Genomic DNA, 22,546 nt, shown 5'->3' on the forward strand with positions numbered 1-22,546 from the left:
GGTACTCCGGTTTCCTCCCACAGACCAAAAAACATGCATGTTAGGCTGATTGGTAACTCTAAATTGTCCCTAGGTGTGAGTGAGAAAGTGAATTGTTGTTTACCTCGTTTGTCTCTATGTGGCCCTGTGATGGACTTGCGACCCGTCCAGGGTGTACCCCGCCCCTCGCACAGTGATTGCTGGACATGGGTACCGGCGACCCCCGTGACCCAAAAATGGAATAAGCGGGTAAAGATAATGGATGGATGGATGATGACACACAATTGGCTGACTGAGGGATGAGCCGCACAATAGGCATAGAATTTTTATTTGAAATAAATTATTTTAAATTATTTAGCACCTCCTGCACATGTTTGCAGTTCACACTGCAGGATAAACTTCCTGCTGCAGCTGATCAGCTGTTCTCTGTGCACAGCACAGAAATGGGCGTGGCCAAGAGCGCTTGCAGGTGGCAAAGAACAGAGGAGGCAGGGAGCTGAAATCATGACACTCTGTGCTCTTCTAGAGCTTTAGAGTTTAGAAACATTGGTTAGAATATTGCTAGAGTGTGGGAAGGGTTTTTAAACACCTTTAAATATATATATATATATATATATATATATATATATATATACTAAAATAAACTACTACTTAATACTTGTACTACTATTCCTACTTCACTGTTTTTCACTTGTGGCAGATCTTCAGGGTACGGACTCCCGTAATAAACAAGGGACTACTGTATAGCTATAGGTGAGACTTCTAAGGAACACTGTGTTAGGCACAGTGGTGGTAACAACATGCCGTGGGGCTGTTTCATTACCAGTAGTATGGTATAACTGATCTTAAATTTGATCATAAAAAGTATAATTGAAACTTTTACATCTAGTTTTTTATTTAAAAAATCATTGACATGGCATGTTGTTTAGTCATTCCATCCTGGAAAAAGAACAGTTCAGACAAACGCCCAAAAGTATTCCAAGCATTGTGTCCATGAGTGTATGTAAACTTCTGACTGCAGCTGTTCTCAGACAATTACAAAGATCAGCACAGAGTGACTGTTTTACAGTAAGACTCTTTAAAACGTATGTTGTTGTGTTATTTACTCTGAGCCGCCTGTTGTTCACCTACTTTATACCACTAACCTAAAGTATATCATAGTTGTACTGTCCATTGTTCTGCCAGATGTTTTTGTATTTAAAGTAGATACTGTTCATTTCAGAAATTGTATTACTGAGTTTTTGAAATACAGTGAATGCATCACGACTGACTGATTTTTAGGAATAGACAGAGCAGAAACGCACACATACAGACACACACACACATACAAGCCGCAGGCATTCCCAGTATAGGCACCCATTATCTCCATGTGTTGTCGACCCAGAGCAGGAACTCTAAGCGCCTTTGTGGTCAGACCCAGGGAGAGGGAAGTTAGCGCTGGCAAAGAAAAGTCCAAGTCAGGCGTTTTTGGAGAAAGATAAGAAGAGAGCGGTGAGAAAGGAAAAACTAAAACAACAAAAAAAGCCACTCCTGGGGGATGATGTTACTCTGACAACACATGGATGTTATGGCCAAGTTTTAAACTGCCGCAGATCAACAAAACAAGGTGAAAAGTGAAAATATGCATTCATCGTTCAGAACGGTCAGGGAGCTGCAGTGATGTGGTCCCACTGAGGCCGGGCTACTTTGACCCATGGAGCACAATAAAAATCCTGGGCATGCGTGGCACTGGCAGGTGCTACAGCCGGTCTCAGGCTTCAAGTATCCAGTGTCAGGCCTTTGTTTGCCTTTTTGATTTATTGCTGACCACTGCTCCATCAAACATGTGCAGAGGACAGGCTGCTCCCCCTTCTCTCAACACCTTGCCACACATAAATAAACTGTATCGCTGCAGGAATGCCTGGGCTCCAGCTTTCTGCCTACTATAGGAATTCTCCCTGCTGATAAGATGATGGTTCGGGACGTTTTGTCAACATCCTCCCGTCTCAACATATGAATCAAGAACCCGGCATAAACCACAGCTGCTGGCGCTTTTGCACACATCCGCAACACAAAACGGATTTGAAACGCACACACAGTCACACTGATGATTCTGCTGAGGTGAGGAAGCTCTGTAAGGACATAAACTCTCTAAACTCATCATATGAGGTCCGTTCAGAGAAATCTAACATATAGGCATAGACGTAGGCAGTCCTTCCACTTCTTGTGGTGAATTGGTGAAACTTTGGTGTACTGTACTTTCTGAACTTGAACCCCAGAGTAAAAGTCAAACCTTTTTGATTGTTCCACAAACTGAGGATCATTTTCATCTCAGTGACTCAAGATTTAGTGAATCTAAACTGGGCTTCCAGTTTACATACCTGAAAACCTTTGCTGATCTGCTGCTGATCTCATGCTGCTGATTTATTTCATGCTCGTGTATTCATATACTCATCTGCTCTCACAGACTCATGTTTGTGCTGCTGTTGTTTTTGCGTATCTTAGTTTAGCGTGTTTCTTAGTTCATATCTTAGATCTTATTGCTGTTTTTCTTTTACAATTTATACTTTTGTTGGATGTAACTGGACCTCTGTGTACACAGTTTTGTTCCACCTCATGTACCGCATTTTATTTATTTATTTATTGTTTATTTGATAAGGACAGATACAAGAAACATGGATCAAAACAATCTAATGCCTGCATCACAGTGTATATAGCCAAAGCTAATTCACAACACCCATCTCTATAGATGGGCCTTTAACAGTTGGTTAAATGAAAAGTTAAGGTCAACAGTAAAAAAAACAAATTAAAATGATAAAAAATAGACATTTTAAAAAAGCATTTAAAACTACTGAGTTAAAACAATTACAATATTTAAAAATGAGTACAATTCTGGTTCATCTTTAGCCAATACTTAAGCCTTGAAGTGAATATTTTAATGTCGGTTATGGTCTTAAGATCAGCTGGTAATGAGTTCCACAGCTTACAGCTGTCTGTCCAAAACTTGTCCTGCAGAATGGTTTTTTACAGTCATGATATGTGGAACTTCCAGTGACTCTGTTGCTGTTCTGTCTCTCAACAAATGGAAGTAATGGCTCGGGTGCTACACGATTGATGCATTTATGGAACAGTTAAAGAAAACATAAACTAATAAAGCTATCAAAGCTCACTAGATTATATTTCTTAATAATGTTACAGTGGTGATAGTCGATTGGATTGTTATCCATAATTTTTACAGCCCGGTTGTATAAAGAGCCAATGTGTTTGATTGCAGTTGGAGAGGCCTGAGCCCATGCGGTCATGCAATATAATATGTGACAAAACAAATCATAGAATGCATATATAGCAGGGCCACCTGACTTGGTATATAGTTTCTAATTAGTTTGAAACAATTACTATTACGTTGTATTGTTTTTGAATTTGTCCTTAAATGTTTATCAAATTTAAGTTGAGGATCTGGCACCAAGCCAAGGTTCTTAAATTCAGCAACAAACTGATTTTTTTCATTTTGTAAATGAACATTAAATTTTTCTTTTAAATCAAGTGTTCTTATTGAGAAACACATGGAGACTGTTTTTGAAATGTTCAGAACTAGCTGATTTTGCACGAGCCACTTCTGCAGCTTGTTCTGGTGACTTGGCGGATGCATAGAGAACTGCATCATCCACATAAAGTTGACAGTTGACACCTGAGCAGTGCCGAGGCAAGTCGTTTATGAAGAGACTAAACAGCAAAGGGCCAAGTATCGAGCCTTGTGGGATGCCCTTTTTGAAGTTCAAAAATCCCGATATGTCTTGATCTAATTTAACACACTGAGCTCTAGACTGAAGATAAGATGTAAACCATCTTATTGCATCAACTGAAAAATTTAATTCTGACATTTTAGATAAAAGCAAACTATGGTTAACCATATCGAATGCCTTTTTAAGGTTGATAAATACAGCACCCATCACATTCCCCCTATCCAGGGACTTCTTTAATTTTTAACAGCATGTGATGAGAATGACAATAAAGAACTTTCACCTTGACATGTTCTCCTTGTGCTTCTTTGAGTTTACTTTGGAAACTCTAGTTTTCCTCCCACAGTTAAAAAATAAATAAGTTAAAGTCCTGGTTTTCTTGAAAAACTGCATTTCATGCTCTAACTTTCATGCCAGAGTTATGAGTAAAATCACCTCATGATGAGAAGAGATAACGTTTTGGTCAAACCGTGTCAGTGACATGCACGATCTCACGCAATATTCCAAAATGTGTTAGCACTCAGGGAACATCTTAATTACAGCCCAAAATCTGTGAAACTGGCTGAATTACAGCCCTGTTTCTATTAGTCAAGATTAAGGCAGCAATTTTTGAATTAAAGGCTCAATAGTTGTAGATATACATTCAACGATTCTGAAACGTTCACCAATCATTATCCTCTGATTCACGAGATTTTTTGCAGACAAACACAGTTCATTCATTAGAGGCAAAGTTTTAGACAGAAGTAACATGTTATCAGTGAGCGCACTGAAGTTGTGTTTGAGTGACTCTCAGACACAAACAAACTCTATTTTAGCTCAATATTTGTTGACTGTCATGTTTGCCATTTCAAGGGTCGGTTAACTTCCACTCCCATCTTTATTTGAGTTGTTTTTAGTTACAAACAATGTACAACCAACGATTACTAGTCTGTGAGTTATGTACATTATAATCTGTTCAGTGGTTTGTGATATTTACTCTACAGAGAGACAAATGTACACACACACAAACACACACACACACACACAGAAAGTGTCAACATTATCGCCTTTTAGCAATGAGAAACAAAAAATCACTACTTAGCTAGAAAACTCAAATGGTATTTCTGAATTGGCCTTATGTATCAAGATGTGTGTGCGAGCTTGCTGCTTTGTGTGTATTTGATTTGAAAAGCCGAAGTAACTTTATAATCATTTAAAAAATATATTTTTAAGTCAGTATCCAAACAATATTGAACCCAAAAATAAAAATTGAAAAGTCAAATATGACAGTCAGCAAACTGTTGCACCAGAAGAACCTACCAGCCAGCTGACCAATCAGAGACTGAACTCTTCTGTGGGCGGGGCCTAAAACAGGTGGGCGTTCTTTAGAAGCATTATTATAATTTAGGTCCAGAAAGGTAAAAAAAAAAAAGGACACTCTGAGATAATTAATTTTATATTTAGTAAAAAATAAATAGGGTCATTCCAGCGTATCCATAAAAATAAAATGTCACACTTCTAACAGATCATATGGGTTTTAAAAAATGTGAAAGTTCAGAAAATAATGGGAAAAGACGCCAATAATTTTTACTCCTAAATAAAATATACAGTAAAAAGCACAAGCTCTCTAAAGTTTGAGTCTATTTCAATAAAAAAGGAAAGAAAAATAACAGTTTTGAACCAGAGTTAGCTTGTCTTCCATGACTAATAATAAATAAAATAATAATAGATCATCAAGATAGGGCACAAGTTCACCAGATTATCTTTTAATAACAAAACTGTCTAATCACTTTCTAATGCAGCTTCCTGTCTGCTGTACAGTTTTGAGTCTGCTGCCAGTGTATTAAAGTCCCCCCTCCCCAGCAGTGTGACACTCCTCCTTTACAACCATGATTATTAATGATACATATACTGCTGTCCTGTTGGGATATTTTTGTCCCAAACTGCGGTCCATCGACACGACAACCGTTCAGGAATCATCCGCAGCTGTCTTGAGTGAAGGGGGGCATCAAGGCCACAGGGCATGCTGCCACCCCTCCGAAGCATCTGTGCCCACTCATTAAGGTTGGCACACAACAAGCCGTAGCCATCCGTCACTGGCGATGGTGACAACAGAATATGCCGAGGGGAGGAGTACGGTTTTGACTTTGGTAAAAACCACAAGCTACGAAACACGAGCACATTCACACAGAAAGTGCCACTGTACATTCTCTTTATTCGTCTGTTCTCCATTAAAACATTAAAACAGACGCAGCTGCTACCACGCAGCACTGAGAGGCAGACGGCCCTCTGGGTTTCCTGAGCCTCGACGTGTGAGAAACGCAGCGATCTCCAGGCGCAGCTCTTTTCTTTTCCATGAAAAATAAAAAATAAAAAAAAGTTCCTGCTTACAATCCTCAAAAGACTAATAATATTAATACTCTAAAAGATGTGGTGTCACTTTGGAAGTGAAACGATGTTGTTGTGAGAGGCGCCTTGCCTCCTCCTCTCGCCTTTCACCCCAGTGCTGAAGATCTGTTAGTCAGAGGCTGGGGAGTTTTCAGTCTCCAGGGGCACATCCCTCTGAACGGCCTGCCAAGCTGAAACGACACCCCCTCACACACACACCTCCTTCTTTTCCCCCCAGTTTGGTTTCCTTTTCCCGCTTCTTCTCCTCCTCCTGCTGAACTTTCTCCTTCACTTTGACCTCCTATCAACCTCTGTCATTTACTCCTCTTCTCGCCACCAAAGCGTTTCAGTCTCACGCTGCTATCGCTCTGCCTTCCTCTACCCTGCCGCTCCTCTGCCCGACCGGGCGATCCAGCTCCTTTGCAGCCGTGCATAATTAGGCCTAAACACGGCCTGTGCAGGCTCACATCTGGAAGAGGTTTGGACATGGCAGTTTCCTACCAAGTCGACTAAATATTTAGGTTGAGAGTTACTGCGTGTGGATGAACTCATGATAGAGGGGGGTGGGGGGTGGGGTGAAAAATGGGGAGCTGGAGTTAAGGGAAAAGAGGGAAAGTGGGGTGGACGACTGAAACTCCCTGGTGAAAGCTGGAAAAAAAGAACCATGCATTAGAAACGATGGAAAACAACAAGAGTGGGGTCAAAGTGAAGCTCGGGCCCTGATGAGCAGGAGGTGATAATACTGGAGCTGCTTGAATAACAAGTGACCAACTAATGGCTTTAATAAACAATTCCCCATTGGGATTTCCCATGATGCTGAGGGGCCTCAGCTGGAATGTTCACAGGGGCCAGCTGTTGTGCATTACATGAAGCAGTTGGCCCCGGAAGCCCCGGACCCGGTGCAGCCTTTGCCTGCTCAGCATGAAGGAGATGATTTCTCCACGCAGCCCCAGGAGAGAGGCCGGCTCCTCGAAGCGGGCACCAAAAGAGAGCTCCCTCTGCCGCACCTGGAATGGGATCCCATCCGCCGTCTTGGAGCAGACTGAAGAATGTTAGGAATAACAAGAATATCAACACAACGTCCCACATTCCACATCTGGAGCTAATGTCACGAGCAACGTTGGGAGCACGGGCGTACTGAGAGCCCTTCCAATGCTCAGGGAAAACAAACTTTCCAGATAAAGTTCTCAGGGAAGGTAACAAAAATTAAAAAAAATAAAAATAAATTGGCCAGCAGAATTGTTTGCGCCTCATAAATGTGTCACAGAAGGTCAAACAGCTGCACAAAAACAACTCGACCAAAATGAGAAGGAGCGGGAAAGGAAGATTATCTTCAATCACCTCAACCGCTGCCACCAAAAGCCACTTCGTCCTCCAGCTTCCAGCAATGTGTTCCCCAGATGTTTATTAGGCAACAAACATAAGGGCCTATAAATGCACTGCTGGCAGGCCGACGCTCCCCTGGGGCACACATCCCCTGACTTTACCTCATGCGCTGGTTGCACACCAGTGCTTTTTTTTCCACTGTGCCCATGTGCATCTCACAGTTTTCCCACTGCGTCAAACGTACTGTGGGAATGAGCAACAGCTTAAGAAACTCTGCAGCTGGGGAGAAAGTGCTGCATTGCAACGGAATCAAACACCACCCTAAAAAATGTGTCACTAATAGATCAGCTATCTGTCAGGGGTGACTGTGTGTTTTGGCCCACAACGAGCCTCTTTCAAGACCGCTCCAGACAGACCACACAAATGAGTTCCTTAATAATTAAAAAATATCAAACTATGGGCTCAGCTGCTGCTGCTCTGCGATGATTTCATACAAACTTCCTCACCAGAAGGAGACAGGGTGTTGCTGTATCTGAAGTGGAAGCAGCCCAGCAGTGTGGAGACGAGCCTGATATAAAACACTCCGAATGTGTTTCTGTTTATTCTAAGTTTACAAGGCCGAGTCAGCTGGACCGTGTGCAGCGTGCAGCAGGGGTTGGGAGCGAGCTGAAACACAGAGCATCTGGCTGAGGCCACCTTAAAGTGACAGTTGTGTCAAAGAGGCAGGTTCTGAAGATGATCACAGCTTTTTAAAGATTTAGGGATGACATGCTCATCTCTTCACTGAGGATGTAGAAGTTCATGATGTAAACTTCTGACCTATAACTGTGTGCTTTTACTGCTGCAGGGACACCTGACAGCACGAGGTCTTGTATTTAGCTCAAAGAAAATCTCCCCAATGAACAGTTTAGTGCCTGGTTGTCTTCATGAAACACAATGGAGCACATGAGTTACACCAGATATTAAAGTTCCAACTCACAGAGTGACGGTTCTGTTGGGGAACAAGCTGGCATCCGGAAGTTCAAGCAGCTCTTCTTTGCTGCAGCTGATCCTTTTCCCCACCAACTGAACGCCGTGCGCCTTGGCGCGCTCCTCCGAGCAGCTGCAGCCGCTGGTGGAGGCCAGGAGGCCGGGGCAGGCCTGGGACGGTCTCGTGTGGGAGGCGGACAGCAGGAGCAGCATCAGCACCAGACGCCCCGGCGGCAGAGAGATGCCCGCGCCGGGCGCAAACATCGTCCTTCGCCTGGTTTTCACCTTAGCTGCGCCACCCGCCTCCAGTCATCCCATATCTCCACCATGAAGCTCTAGGATGGTGTGAAGAGGGCAAAGAACCAACAGCCACAGCAAAAACACTCACAGGTTTTGAATAAAGTTGGGAAGCCCTCCGGGTCAGCAGTGAGCACCCATCATCTCAAGTCCCGTTATGTCATGGAAGCCGGAGCGCGCAACTTCTATCAGTCCAAAAGGTAAATAAATCCAGAAGGTGTGAGTCCATCAGATGGTTCTGAACAACAGCAACAAGGACGGATCTGTGTCTTAAAAAGTCGATGAAGAATAACCTGAAGAGGTTGACGTTTCTCTTTGGGAGTGTCCAAAAAAATTACCGTTATCTCGCTCCTCTAAAAGTCATCCTGTGGTGGTGAGGCACGACTGACCAGGCGCAAATACATCCACAATCTCTTGAACATTTATAGGAAAGTAATGCAAATATAATTATTCTGCAACTTTCCTCAGTTTTTTGCTGCTTTTAAAAGTTTTCTTCTTTTTTTTTTCCGCTCCCGGAGCTCCGCGCGCTCTCACGCACAGCTTAAATTCAGTTTAAACAAATTTTCAAAAGCACTAAATCAGACAAGAAGTAGCTTGGTGTTGACCTTCTCCTCTCCAAAACAAGAAAAAAGCTCAATGTAACGGAGTTTTGCCTGCTGCCTGCCTCTTGTCACACGCAGAACTCTCTCAGTCAGACTTCTTACCCAAGTGCGCCCGCTCCGTCTGCGCGCTGGTTCCGCGCGGTCCTAGCGCCTCCATTTCACCGTGACCCACCTGGATTGACGCCTCACAATTTTGTGTGACTAATATGACAATCAAAAAAAAAAAAAAAAAAAACTAAAACATGCGCTCTCTTCTATGTCCCATGCTTGGACAGTGAGAAAAATAACAATAAGCTGTAATTTGTTGTAATTTATGACATCACAACAATAAGGCAGCAGTTATGAGGTCATGGAGGGGAAGCATTATGTCAAAAAACAAGTGATCCTGAATGAAATGGGAACAAGCTAAATGAGGATTAACTGTTTACATGATGGCTCAGGGTTGTTTGTCTCCTTGTTTTGAATTGGCCATTTCCATCAACACAGGAAGGTGAGTTCAATGCGGTAGAGCAACGAAGTTATGAATGAAAGCTGAAGGCCTCTTGTGCATTGTGCTGCAGAGCAGATCAAAGCCCGCTCGTTCAGTCAGCGGGAAGGACAGGAAGCGAAGACTTTTATAGATAGCCTGCAATTCAGTTGAATTTTATATTGTTCCTGCTGAGAGACTTATGAGAGCTCCGAGGAGTTTTATCTTGAAAATCCACACGGACTGAACTGCCACGCTGGTAACAAAAAACCTCTAAGATGTGGGACGTAATGGTTTTGTTGTCCAACTGTGTTGCATTTTAATGCATGCATGGAAAACAATGATGTGTTGCAACATTTAAGGAAAGTAAAGGTGTTTCTGAACAAATGAAGCTATAATAATTCAAGATCAGACTGAGGTTGTTGTAAGTAGACACGCTCACAAGTCCAAGAGGAGAAACAATACATCAAAACCTCCAACCTTTTGTTAAAAGAATGCAATTTATTAAAAAATATATATAAATATGACATCCCTCCCCTCGTCTTTATCCTTTCTTGAGGTCTTTGGCTCACTTTTTTTCCCTCCATGTGTATGAAAAGTTCCCAAAATATAGCAGCACATGTGTGTTTTAAAAATACTGCCTTGATATACGAGAGGCCCTGCAGGATGGAGACTGTGGTGATCCAAATCTGGTTTCAAAAAAAAAAAATGAGACAGTGAACTGCTGCTTTTGAAAAGGGGTTTTATACAATTGGGCTTGACGTGTATTCATTGACAAAGTCAAACTGCAGGCACCTCAGTCGTGCGAGCAGCCCTGCAATATAATAGTGCACTGTACTCTGACCCCCGCAGCAGACCCCCGGTTTGTTATTCCTGTACATGATACTGTACGTTGGAGCAGGCGCAGACAGCCAGCATGATTATTGAATAAAAACACAAGGAGCCGATGGGCGCCTGCTCAGTAATGAAACAGAGGGCTGTTTATCCAAGCTGTTAACTAAGGCTTCATGTACAACACCCCCTCCTCCAACCTCGCAAGGCCCAAATCTCTCTCATCTGGAGAGCACAGTTTCCATTTTCAGTGTCACGTCCCAAACTGCACATTGCATCAAATTGTATTTAATGGCATCCAGACAAACTTTAAAGTCGTTCCAACATTTTCTCTCTATACACTCAGCAGCCCCCGTCGCTCCTTATAGCTAAGCAAGCAATCTCTCCTTTCCCCGCTCCACATCTGGACTCCATTCCAGGTGGGGTACTGAGCAAGGAGAGATCGTCGAGGAGGCGAGGTGAAGAGACTGGGAGAAGCATCGAGATGATGGCTTTGCTTTGGTTTTGGTACAAGCTGAGCTTTTGACAGATGTGAGAGATGATGGATCACACGAGGGACGTTCCACCATAAGGAGACGTTGTCCTCCAAAGCAGACGCTCAAGCAGAAATAATCAAATGAGTTATTTTAAAGAAGGTTTCAGCGTGATCAGTCATGACGAGACTGCTGAGAGTTCAGAATGAGGGAAAGTTTAGGATGGTGTTGCTGCCAGCAGATAAACAAAAGAAAACCTTGAGCCAGGAGGCTTCATCTGCTGCCAAGTGTTTCCTGAAGAACCAGAGACATCTAGTGGTGCGAGCAGCAAACGCAGAAAGTCTTCACGTGCTGCTCTGAGAGCATGGTTTTATATATTTAAAAAAAAAAAAACACACAACTTCGGCTTCATGTTAGTGTCACATTTTTAAAACTGAATGTATTTGTTGAGAATTATTAATGGAACAGATGTTAAAGAAAACTGTAAACTTCAAAATAACTCAGTTTTTTGTTGTAAAAAAGAACTTCTTTGGTTTTTAACTGAAATAGGAAAAGATTGTATGTTTTCATCCAACAAAGTGAAGTCAGGTCCTCTGGATGGGTTCTTTGTGATGAAACGTTTCGTCTTTCATCCAAAGGACTTCATCAGTCCGAGGAGCCACAACAAACTCAGTCCCATAAGTAGCACACTCACATAGTGGAACAACCAGTTGGCATCTAGACTCCTCGGACGCAAAATGTTTGAACACACAGAAACAGTCCAGAGAACCTGATTTAACGTTGTTGGATTATTTGCCTGGATTATTGAGCATGAACTTTGATGTAGACGCATGTTTCCTCTCTCATAAAAGACGTAGCACCTTTTTCAATATTCTCCAGAGATGCAAATAAATTATATATGTTGAATTTCTCTCTATTAGTCACTTCAGCAAGATGCTATTTATGCATATATTTTCATCGTTTCACAGATACAGAAAATTACATTTGAATTTGTTGTTCCTTCTGATAAACGTAAAGAATGACTGAACAGATTCTTGAACATGAAGATGTACTTTTAAAAGCATAAAAAATATTAGTACAGATTCAAAGTTTTTCAGTGAGAACAGATATTGTTTGAATATTTTAAGGAAATGCAACAAATATAAAAACCGTCATAATTTATAATTTATGTTATAGCTGTTTTTGTTACTTTTTAAATACCATTTTATTTAACTTGTTCTCAATTTGTGCGCATCCTTTATGATCGTCTTCGTTATCCACTGTTGTCATCACTCTGTTAAAACCAGGTCTCTCTTGTAAATGAGTCCCCGAGGCTCAATGGGATTAACCGGTATAAATAAAGGTTGAATGAATGTGCATTAGTAAATGTGGTTTGACTGCCTGCCCCCCTTCCAAAAAACACCCCCACACATTTGTGTCAAATCTATTTAATCGCTTTAACTTTGAAACAACTGAGTGATCCTAATGACAAACCAGCCTGACAGTTTAAATGAAACCTGTGAAGTGCTTCATGTTTATCGAGTGAATATCGTATCATGTATATTGCGTGTGTTATAAGTGTTGTTATATATATTTATATTGATTTTTTTTTTAATTGAAATGGGTCAAGCCTTCCTTTAAGAAGCTGGTACCACTCAGACAGCTACTTTTAAACATTCTTCCTGTTTTCTACTTGATTTATTGCACAAAATTAACATGTACACCACTTCTAACCCAGCGTTCTGAAATAATATACTTGTTTTTTTTCTATTTAAGCTGTGTTTGTAGGTAGCCATGTACACATTAAATAATATGTAATGATTACGTAGCAGGAATAGAGCAGGTGAATTAGTCACTGCAACAGCTGGTTTGTTTTTGTAATTAGGTATTCTTGCCAACATGCAACAAAATGTGAATATAAAAACCTAATATTTCCATATTGTCTCAGGATATTTATGATTTGGACTGAAGTATTTGAATAAGGGTTGCACGGTGGTGCAGTTGATAGTTTGCATGTTCTCTCCGTGCTGCGTGGGTTTTCTCCCACAGACCAAAAACATGCATGTTAGGCTGACTGGTTTTAGTTTGTCCCTAGGTGTGAGCGAGAGTGAATGGTTGTTTGTCTCTTGTCCCTGTGATGGACTGGAGTCCTGTCCAGGGTGTCCCCTGCCTCTCGTACAGTGACTGCTGGATATGGGCACCAGCAGCTCCTGAAACCAGGAAAGAAGTGGGCAAAGAGGATAGGTAGATTTGAAGAAGGTGGAAATAAATCTAACCATGATGAATCAGGCAGAGATAGTTTTAATTTTTTTATATAACCATAAAGAGAAGAAGCTTCAAGTTGTGCAATTTTATTATAATCCACATGAAATGTGAAGAATATATCAGCATCACAAAAACATCAAAAACATTTGCATACTGAATGGATATAAAGTCCCTCAAAGTCAACAAAACTGCAAAACAAGTCTGCAAATATTTTGTCCTTACCCCTAATGTTAATAATTACAGTGTACAAAAAAATACAGAAGGAAATTCCAAGTATTTTGGTCTGAATCTAGCATAAAATTCACAAACTCTGTTGGCCCTCCAGCTTCCTGGTTTCACTTGTTCATGTGCACAAATGTACACAGATGAATAGGCATGCAGAAGCCACTATACACCTCTGCATGTGAAAGCATGCACACACACCCCCCTACAGCACTGTCTGTGTACTGTACCTCTTTAAAACAGCATGCAGTTACTTAAATATCTGTCCCATTACACCAACAGAAAATTCAATGGTCATCTTCCTCCTGCGAGTCGATCGTAGTGAACTTCGCTAAAGCGTTGCTGTTATTCAAATCTGGTTTAAGTAGAAAGTTCATGGCAGCTGTAGATTGTTAGAGCAAAGAATATCTTAAAGAGGCCACTGAGGCTGCACCACATGACAAAAAAAGGCCCAGTTCTCATGAAAATACAATAAGGCATCAAAGTGTATCATTGTTTTGCAAGATATGATTAAATGTTAGAAATATTTCAAGATGCCCCCCAAAACATCCCAAAGTCTACAGATGAGTCAGATGAGGTGGTGTTCCTGGCAGCGCTCTTCATCCAGAATGATGACAGGAGCAGAGTTGTCAACTCAGTGGCGGGGGGACACGGTCACTGGAATGGACCCTTCTGTGCCCTGGTACCTCTCTTTGGCGTGCTTCTCACAATACATTACATCCTTAACCCAGAAGTGGCCTCTCATCTTGAGGTTGAGCCCACAGTCGGTGCAGGTGTAGCACTCTGGGTGGCGGTAGTGGTTGTCAGCGATGCGCACCGCCTGTGTGCTGTGGACACCAGACAGACACAGTCAGACTCACAGGGTGAACTTACATCACACGGCAAGTCAGAGGAAGAATTTTCTATAAAATAAACTATTTATTAACACTGGACCTTAAAAAATATAAAGAGGTACAAAATGTTTCAGTGTTTCTCCAAACACCTTCATCAGTTGTAAGAAGTGCAAACAGGAAGTATTGCTCGCACTGGAGAAGATGCATGGTTTCATGATGGAAGGGACGACTGGTCCATGTACGCACCAGAGAACACGTGTCCCGGCGACTTGATAATCCCTTTACCCTGATTTTGAAGTAAAGCACTTTGGTTTACATTTAAAACTACAAGAAACTGTTTTTGCCACAGCTCTGAAAGAGGAGGACAAGTGGGGGCTCAGGCCCGCTCCCGTTATGTAATCTTGATATATATATTTTATAGTTCAGTGTTTATAAATTATAAATTTAAAGAAACCTACTATCACCTGATGACACTTTTTCCCTTTCTTTTTCTTTTTTCCTCTGGACTGCTCCCTTCTTCAGGAGTCACCACAGCGAAATAACTCGCACGAAGACCTGGCAATTGTTTTGACACCGGGTGCCCTTCCTGACGCAACCACTGAGCTACCACAGCCCTCGGTGTGGAGCAGAGAGCTGCTATCTAGGGTGCCCTGGGGAACAGTTGAGGGGGTTAAGGGCCTTGCTCAAGGGCCCAGGGTGGGGGAGATGCTTCACCTTTCCCATCCACATTTTGATGTAGTCAGTCCGAGGACTCGAACCTGCGGCCATCTGATCACAGGCCCACCTTCTCTAACCTCTGCGCCACCACTCCCCCATATGATGATATGATGTCCTCAGTATCTGATGACTAAATGAACCTTCATAAACAAATTAAAAGGTTTTAAAATTGAAAAAAGGACAAAAATGGTGATGACTGTACATATTAATAACAGAAGTTAGAATGATCATGCTAAGTTGCATAACTCTTACTTCATGGCCTGTCTGGCCAGTGTTCACTTTAATCCGTTTATTCTTACTCAGTTATTTCTTTCTCTAATGAACTTTTGAACTACATTTTAAAGTAAGTGAAATCTAAAGAACATTTCATTATACTTGTTAAAAATTCACATCCTCTATTTTTTAATAATTTATCTGTAGGGGTAGTTGTGCAGTTGGGAAAAAATGTCACATTAGAAACATTCACCTAATAATATACCGGTACTGCATTTTTCGCCGTATGAGTCGCACCTTTTTGCATAAATTTTCAAGTTCAGCGACTTGCTGTATACACAGAAGCGACTAATACACAGTATGTTTTTTACCCCCATAAATATAACTCAACTTTTGGCTGAGGTCTGACGATTTAATTCATTCAGACATGAAAAATATTAAATATTACCGTTTGCAGCTGCTAGAGGGCGCTCGAGTACAATGGCAAGCCAAGTGTCTCATTAATAGGTAAAAGTGGCTATTAATGAGACACTTGGCTTGCCATATAGAGCCACCTTCGTCTTGCTCCGGAACTCCTGGAAGCAAACGTCAAATCAGCTTCATTTCACCGCACCGCCCAGGTGAACGGCAGCTGATTTGACCATTAAAGTGCATTTATTAAGGAAAAGTTCAACTGAGACACACCTTTATTATAATGTTGAACAAACAAATAATTGTTTTTAGGTGGTTATCTTGTTAAATTTCGAAGAAATGCACAGCGAGTCATTCCTCTGCGCACTCCAGCAGCTGCGGATCGGCTTTTGAAATGCAGCAAATTTGACCAATATAGTGCATTTATTAAGAAAAAGTTAGATGGAGACACACCTTTACTATAATTTTGAGCAAACAGATAATTGTTTTTAAGTGTTAATCTTGTTAAATTCTTGTTAAAGCCCTCCTGTGCATGCTCCCGCAGCCACCATTTGGCAGCCAATCGATTTTTGGCACATCAGCCCACGTTTCCGGGTTGTCAGCGGTGACACATAATAGATGTGACTTATACGGCGAAGCAACATATTTATGCTTTTTTCCACTTTATAAGACATTTTTGGACTGATGCGACTTATACGGCGGTGCGACGTGTACGGTGGAAAATATGGCAATTAAAATGCAGAAATACTCCCATGTGCAAGCAGATTTAATACGTCTCAGCTGTGTGTAAAACATTTTAGGCAGTCCACATTATCATTAAAATTTCAGCTCTTTTGAGACTTACACGATGCTGGTGCCACACCTCTCACAGATGTGCTGCTGGCTGACTCCTCTAACAGATGTGCTTGTTTTAGGCGGGTTGGGTGAAAGGTTCCCAGGAAACAGCAAGGCCGCCTCTGAAACACACAAACAGAGCTGCTCACACAGACGCTCCGACACCTTTCATTACGTTTAAAACCATCCACGCTGCCCTCTGTGAGGAGAACTCGTCTCTCGTCGCCACTCGCTCATCACCCAGGAGGCAGCTCTCGTGAAGTGGACTCCACACGAGTTGTTAACACATCATGGAAGAATGCGAGCGTTGACTGAATTTGTTGAGCGACACACACAACATGTAAAATAACCAAATGAAATCAGGAACGTGAACTTCTTTGTTTTGCTTTATGCAAATCTGACACCGATGATGCAGGACGGAGATGCAGCCAGTAAACTTAAACAATGCTATCTAATAATTTTCAGCAACTATCAGTTTCTATTCATTTGTGGCACTATAGGTTGCTTTAATTAATACTGCTTTTGAAAAAAAGAGTTCTGGAGAAAGCATCTCTAACCTTTCTCATCAGCCTCCAGCGCCTCCTGTAGTACTTTGAAGGTGTTGGACTGTCGAGGAGCTGCGCGGGACTCCTTGTTCTCCTGGATCAACTTGTACACCTCTGAGTCCCTGTCGTACTTCTGCGTGGCGAAGTCAGAGCTGGCCATGCTGTAGAGAGAGCCATAACAACAGATCACAGGTGATTACATTCAGAGAAGACTGCAGGAGAGTTCAGAAAACACACCAATAGTCACAGCAGCTCTCATAATGAAAAGTACAAGAGCGTAAAAATAAGATGAAGGTATAAAGTAGTGAAGAAAGAGACTATTTATTTAATGTTTTACACGAGACATAGCGGAAAAAAAACATCTAAGCTTTGTTCTTTGTACAAATTTAAGCAATACCCCTCACCCGCCCAACAAACAACTTATTGGGAGCTGAGAGGGTTCGTTTCTGTCAATAGGAACCGGTTGGATGAGTCAGGTCAGGTGTGGTTTGATGCCTTCCACCTGTTGTCAGCTTGTCTGTCAGAATCAGTCAAATAAACCCCATCAACAGTTCCACCTGTTGTCACCCGCAGTAACAAATGCAAGACAGTTGTTTTCAACGCACAGCTGTTGTGCAAAGAACTTGCAACAAAAGTGAGTGACCTCACCAGACAGGTGGGTTTATTTTGTCAGCACCCTGTGCACGCTGCGAGGGGTTGTGTTAAATTCAACGGCTGAACTAAGACAATTATAGCTCGTAAAATGTTAAGATGGTGGATGATTAACAACAAATGTGATTTCTCTGCTTATCTACAGGCTGGATCCGATACAAAACAGTGAAAATCAAGATGAGTGCCAACTCTTTTTCTACACAACAAGTCTTTACGCTAAATCAAGGAGCAAAATACGAATATATCCACTTATCTGGATGTTTTTATGGCTGTAGATTTTACGATAGTATTCGTTTCAGAATGCAGAATTTATAAATAAATAAAAATTCCTCGATTGCGTAGTTCTCAGATCGTTGTGTTGGTGCAGAGTCCTAAGAGTTGAACAGAGGACTAGACTTCTTGTTCTTGATGACCTTTCACCTCTCATCTGAAAGCCTTCTTCGGTCCCGACTATGGACTGGGAGTTTCAGGCTCATGTCATAGCTGGGATGCTAAGAAGGCAGTTTAGTCCCAAGGCAGTTTCACAACCATTCACGCCTTAAAAACATGTGACCGAAACAATTCCAACTTTTGGTCTTGCTGGTGAGCAACTCACAAGCAATGAAGACCCAAATGACTCACAAGATGGTGGGTGGGAGATTCATGTGACACCAACATGGTCCTTACTATGACATAAACTCACAATTCATAACTGAGGATGAGAAGAAGAAGATGAGAAACAAGACAATCACGTCCAGTTGTCTTCTATTCAAGTACCAAATGCTTTGGATGTAAAAAATGAAGAAGTTTAGCCTTTAAGAGCTTGTTTTCCAGACTCAAGTGCATCTAATATGATCTGAGAAGCTCCATGCATGTGTGTGTGTATTTGATGCGATGAGCAGACTGTATCATCGCAACACAAGTTTGTTTCTCTACAAATATGCGAGTGAAATGAAATGCTTGGAGCCTTTCCTCTGCATCAGGGAGCATGGTTCAAATTGAAAACAGACCTCTGAAGCATAACTTCCAAGTTTTTCTCATGCACAGCTCCACACTCACTCATTTTCTCCACCTTTCATCTCAACATGAAACCTAAAGACAGTTTAAATGTCTTGTTGTTTTACTCCCTTTAACCAAACGAGAGTAGAAAGAGACATCTACACATCTGAACATAAGGTTAGAGACACTGATGCGGTACAAATGCAAACATTTAACAATGCCTGAGAACTAAAGAACAGTTTCTGAAGCCTTAATGACATGTTTAACATTTTTACATCCAAAAGCACACGACGACTGACAGAAATGCTGGTTTCCATAATCACACTTTGCCCAAGAGCTCAATGATAACCATCTAAACACTCAACATGTGTGCGAAAAACCCATGTGAGATCATACAGCTACATTTAAACCACATCTCTGAACCTGATTCCTCCAGGAAAATAATTAAAACAAAGAATTCAACTGGAATTTAAAAAAATGACAACACTCACCTTCCAATGGAAATGGTCACAGAGCAAAAATAATAATAGAGCTAAATCTTCAACTTCTCTGTCAACCAGCTCTGACTTTCTAAGAGGAAATATTAGCTGCACACTCCCCTAACTAAACCAGAAAGACAGAAAAACCCAATTCAGAGGGAAAGGTGTGCCCCGGGGCTGAAACTCATTGGCCACGCAGCATGAAGAGGCGGGTCAGTGGGTGTCAATGAACGTCTGATTGGCTGAGGAGGAACAGGGCTTATTCTGCGGGCTGGGGGCACAAACTGGGGGCCGATCAAGAGAGAAGCATTTGTCTTCTTTTGGGGAGAATAATTTTGAGAAAGGGCTACAGCTGCTGACACATCCTATCGCTTGCTGTAGTTACCCCGGGGGAGAAACCAGAGCCAAAGTTAATCATCCCGCACTGAGAAAACACAGAACCCAACTATTCCAACAGGACCTGTGGACAAAAGATTACAAAAGGAGCAAAAAGACATTATTTTTACTGAGGCCAAAGACTTTCTAAACAAAGTTCAAAGGTCAGCGTCTGCACACAGGAAGCAGAGTCAGATTACAGCAACACAATCTCAGACGGTGAGGTTATAAACTGCAGAGCTGGACAGAGACAACGCAGTGTTTCCTCAATAATCTGATGTCATTAACTGCAAATACATGAGCAACATGAGATTTCACATTGCAGTTGCACTTTAAACCTATTTCACACAAACATTTTGAAAGAAACTTTAATATAAATTCAACAATAAATGCAACCTTTGGCTAATGTGAACCACTTTTATCGTGACACTTTCAAATAACAGAAACGTATTACGATGATGATGATTACGGTGATTATCAGCCCATCGTTGCACAACACTTTCTTTAAATCAGTCCTACACCTGTGGACTCCATTATAATAACATTATCTCTTGTGTAATGCTAAAATTCTTCCAGACATTTTCTTGATGAGCTGCATGTAGGAACGAATCGAATCAGATTAACTTCCTGCTGCATTCATTCAGTCAGCCTCGGGGGGTTCAGCGTTGCTATGCGTGTGCCGTTTCTTTGTGCGCATGCAAACCATAATATCTATAAAATGTGCCAAACATCATCTCCTTTATAACACAAAGTGACACATTAATCTGGCCTGTGCACTTTAGGAGTTACAGAGGTGTTATACAGCTGGCTGTGTGCAACATCTGTATGAACTACAATAACGGTGATGTCCTTCCTATAAGAGGAGAATAATGTCTACAGGAAAACTCAGGTTCTTTTAGGTCCGGAACAGATTTTATATTTGTATAAGACATATAAGAATAAAGGATTAGGAATTGAGATTTTAGCAAAAAAATTGGAGTAAAATAAAATTTAAATACCGTGGTTTGGTGCTAGATCCTCAATTTAAATTTCATAAACATTTGAAGACAATTTCAAAAACAATACAAAGTAATATTAATTGATTCCAACTAATTAGAAACTATATACCAAGTCAGGCAGCCCTACTATATATGTATTCTATGATTTTAGTCATATCATTGCATGGGCACAGATCTCTCCAACTGCAACCAAACGCATTGGCTCTTTATACAATCGGGCTGTAAAAATGATGGATAAAAAGCCAATCCGCTACCATCACTGTAACATTATTAAGAAATATTACCTAATGAGTTTTGATAGCTTTATTAGTGTCTGTTTTCTTAAACTGTTTCATAAATTCATCAATCATGAAGCACCAGAGCCATTACAGTAGTCCCTCACTACATCGCGGTTCGTTTTTTGCGGACTCGCTATATCGCTGTTTGTTTAAGTACTGTACATAATATTTAAAAAAAACAAAAGTACTGCTATTTTGTAGTTTTCTTTCATTAAGCCTTCACTGTTCTGCCAGTATAAAGAACTACATTACCCAGAAGCCATCAGTTCACTTCCCAGAAGTCAACACTGCTTCTAACCACTGCTTTCTGCAAACGTGGGGAAAGTTTTGCAACCAAAGTCAGAAGTTCTGTAAGAATAAGCTCACAGAACTGACAGGAAGGTCTCAATTAATTCTGAAGCTGAACTCATCCTTCAAGTTGTATCTTCACTGCTGAGTAGCTGGGCTGCAGTTGATCTGGACTCAGTGTGACCCAGATCCTGGGAGATGCAGGGAACAGACGGCTGTAGGCTTCAGCATGTTCTGGTCATGCGGTGCTGGTCCAGACCGGGCCAGAGGTGGTGGATTAAATCCTGGGCAGCCTTGCTCCTGGAGCAGCAGCGGTGGGCTCCAGTCATACTGTACCGGGACTTTTTTCATCTATTGGGTTCGGACGGAACCGAGCTGTTGCTGTTCTACAGAGCCCTTGTAAGAAAAATTTTGTAGCTCATGTACAGATAAGTACTGTATGTTGTTAAAATGAGTAGGTTTAAGAGTTTAGAGGACTAATTGTGGGCTTCATTGCTGCAGGATGGGTCTGCAGAAACGAGCAGAGTCAGAATCAAACAGAGTTGGACCTGAACCAGAGCTATTGCTGTTTTTCAGAGCTAGTAAGTAAAATTTAGTAACATATATTGTTAAAATGACATATGGTTTACGATTTTAGAACATTGAAAGAGTGTGGGAAGGGTTTCTAAAGCCTTAAAATAAAGTTTACTGTACTTAAACTTGAACTACTGTATATCCCTACTTCACGGTTTTTCACTTGTCGCGGCGCTTCAGGGTACAGCTCCCACGCAATAAACAAGGGACTACTGTAAAGGATTATGAATTGAGATTTTAGCAACTATTTGAAGTAAAAGATGTGTTTACCTGCGCTTTGGGGACAAGGGCACATCCTGATCAATGGGGCTATGGGGCGAGTAGCGTCCTGGTGGGGTCGGGGTCCGACTGTATCCAGAGTTATGTCTAAAGTCTGAGGGGAAGAACTCCTGTAAGAAAAGACAAAACAATCCATGTTCAATTTTAATGCATACATTCTCTTGATGTGGATTTCACCTGCAAACATTGTATTGTTAGCATCCATATGTTAAAAGGTTTTAAATATATCTCCCCCCCATATATGCTGGTGAAGATTCTCAGTCATCCAGGCCGTCTCTTAACAGAGGAGGAGGCCTCAGATTTCCACTTTCAAAAACCTATAATGCAACTTTAAGACAGATTCACAGACGGTTTTCACACTTGAAATGGGAACAGAGGGGTCTCATCTGTGAATTAGAGTAACAAAGACCTAAAGAAACCCCTACTGTTAAGGTGTTTGAGGTGTGACTTGTCAAATCTACATATATGCGTGTGTCTTATCTCACTCAGCCTTATAACCTGTATCTCTCACTTACTGCTCATTGAATTGAGAAAGCTCCTTGGATGAGGAGCGAAACGTCTTCCGTTACAAATAAAGTCCAGTTGGTTTTGTATTGAAC

At 41.5% G+C, this 22,546-nt stretch overlaps 2 protein-coding genes across 2 annotated transcripts in view; both read right to left on the reverse strand.

Annotated features, from left to right (window-relative positions):
* The window catches only part of adgra2 (adhesion G protein-coupled receptor A2), a 46,305-nt gene extending 37,644 nt beyond the window's left edge, over positions 1-8,661 (reverse strand). The window contains exon 1 of the mRNA XM_037681116.1: positions 8,371-8,661. Within this exon, the coding sequence (XP_037537044.1) occupies positions 8,371-8,624 (254 nt within the window). The 5' untranslated portion in view covers positions 8,625-8,661. The remainder of the gene's footprint in view (positions 1-8,370) is intronic.
* A 4,786-nt stretch (positions 8,662-13,447) lies between these two features.
* pdlim2 (PDZ and LIM domain 2 (mystique)) overlaps positions 13,448-22,546 on the reverse strand; it is a 44,362-nt gene continuing 35,263 nt past the window's right edge. The window contains exons 7-10 of the mRNA XM_037680530.1: positions 21,939-22,057; positions 17,061-17,209; positions 16,514-16,625; positions 13,448-14,322 (exon numbers count right to left, since the gene is read on the reverse strand). Coding sequence (XP_037536458.1) covers positions 14,130-14,322; positions 16,514-16,625; positions 17,061-17,209; positions 21,939-22,057 — 573 coding nt within the window. The 3' untranslated portion in view covers positions 13,448-14,129. The remainder of the gene's footprint in view (positions 14,323-16,513; positions 16,626-17,060; positions 17,210-21,938; positions 22,058-22,546) is intronic.

This window comes from Nematolebias whitei, chromosome 8 (genome assembly GCF_014905685.2).
Source record: "Nematolebias whitei isolate Nwh7 chromosome 8, NemWhi1, whole genome shotgun sequence".
Lineage (NCBI taxonomy): Eukaryota > Metazoa > Chordata > Actinopteri > Cyprinodontiformes > Rivulidae > Nematolebias > Nematolebias whitei.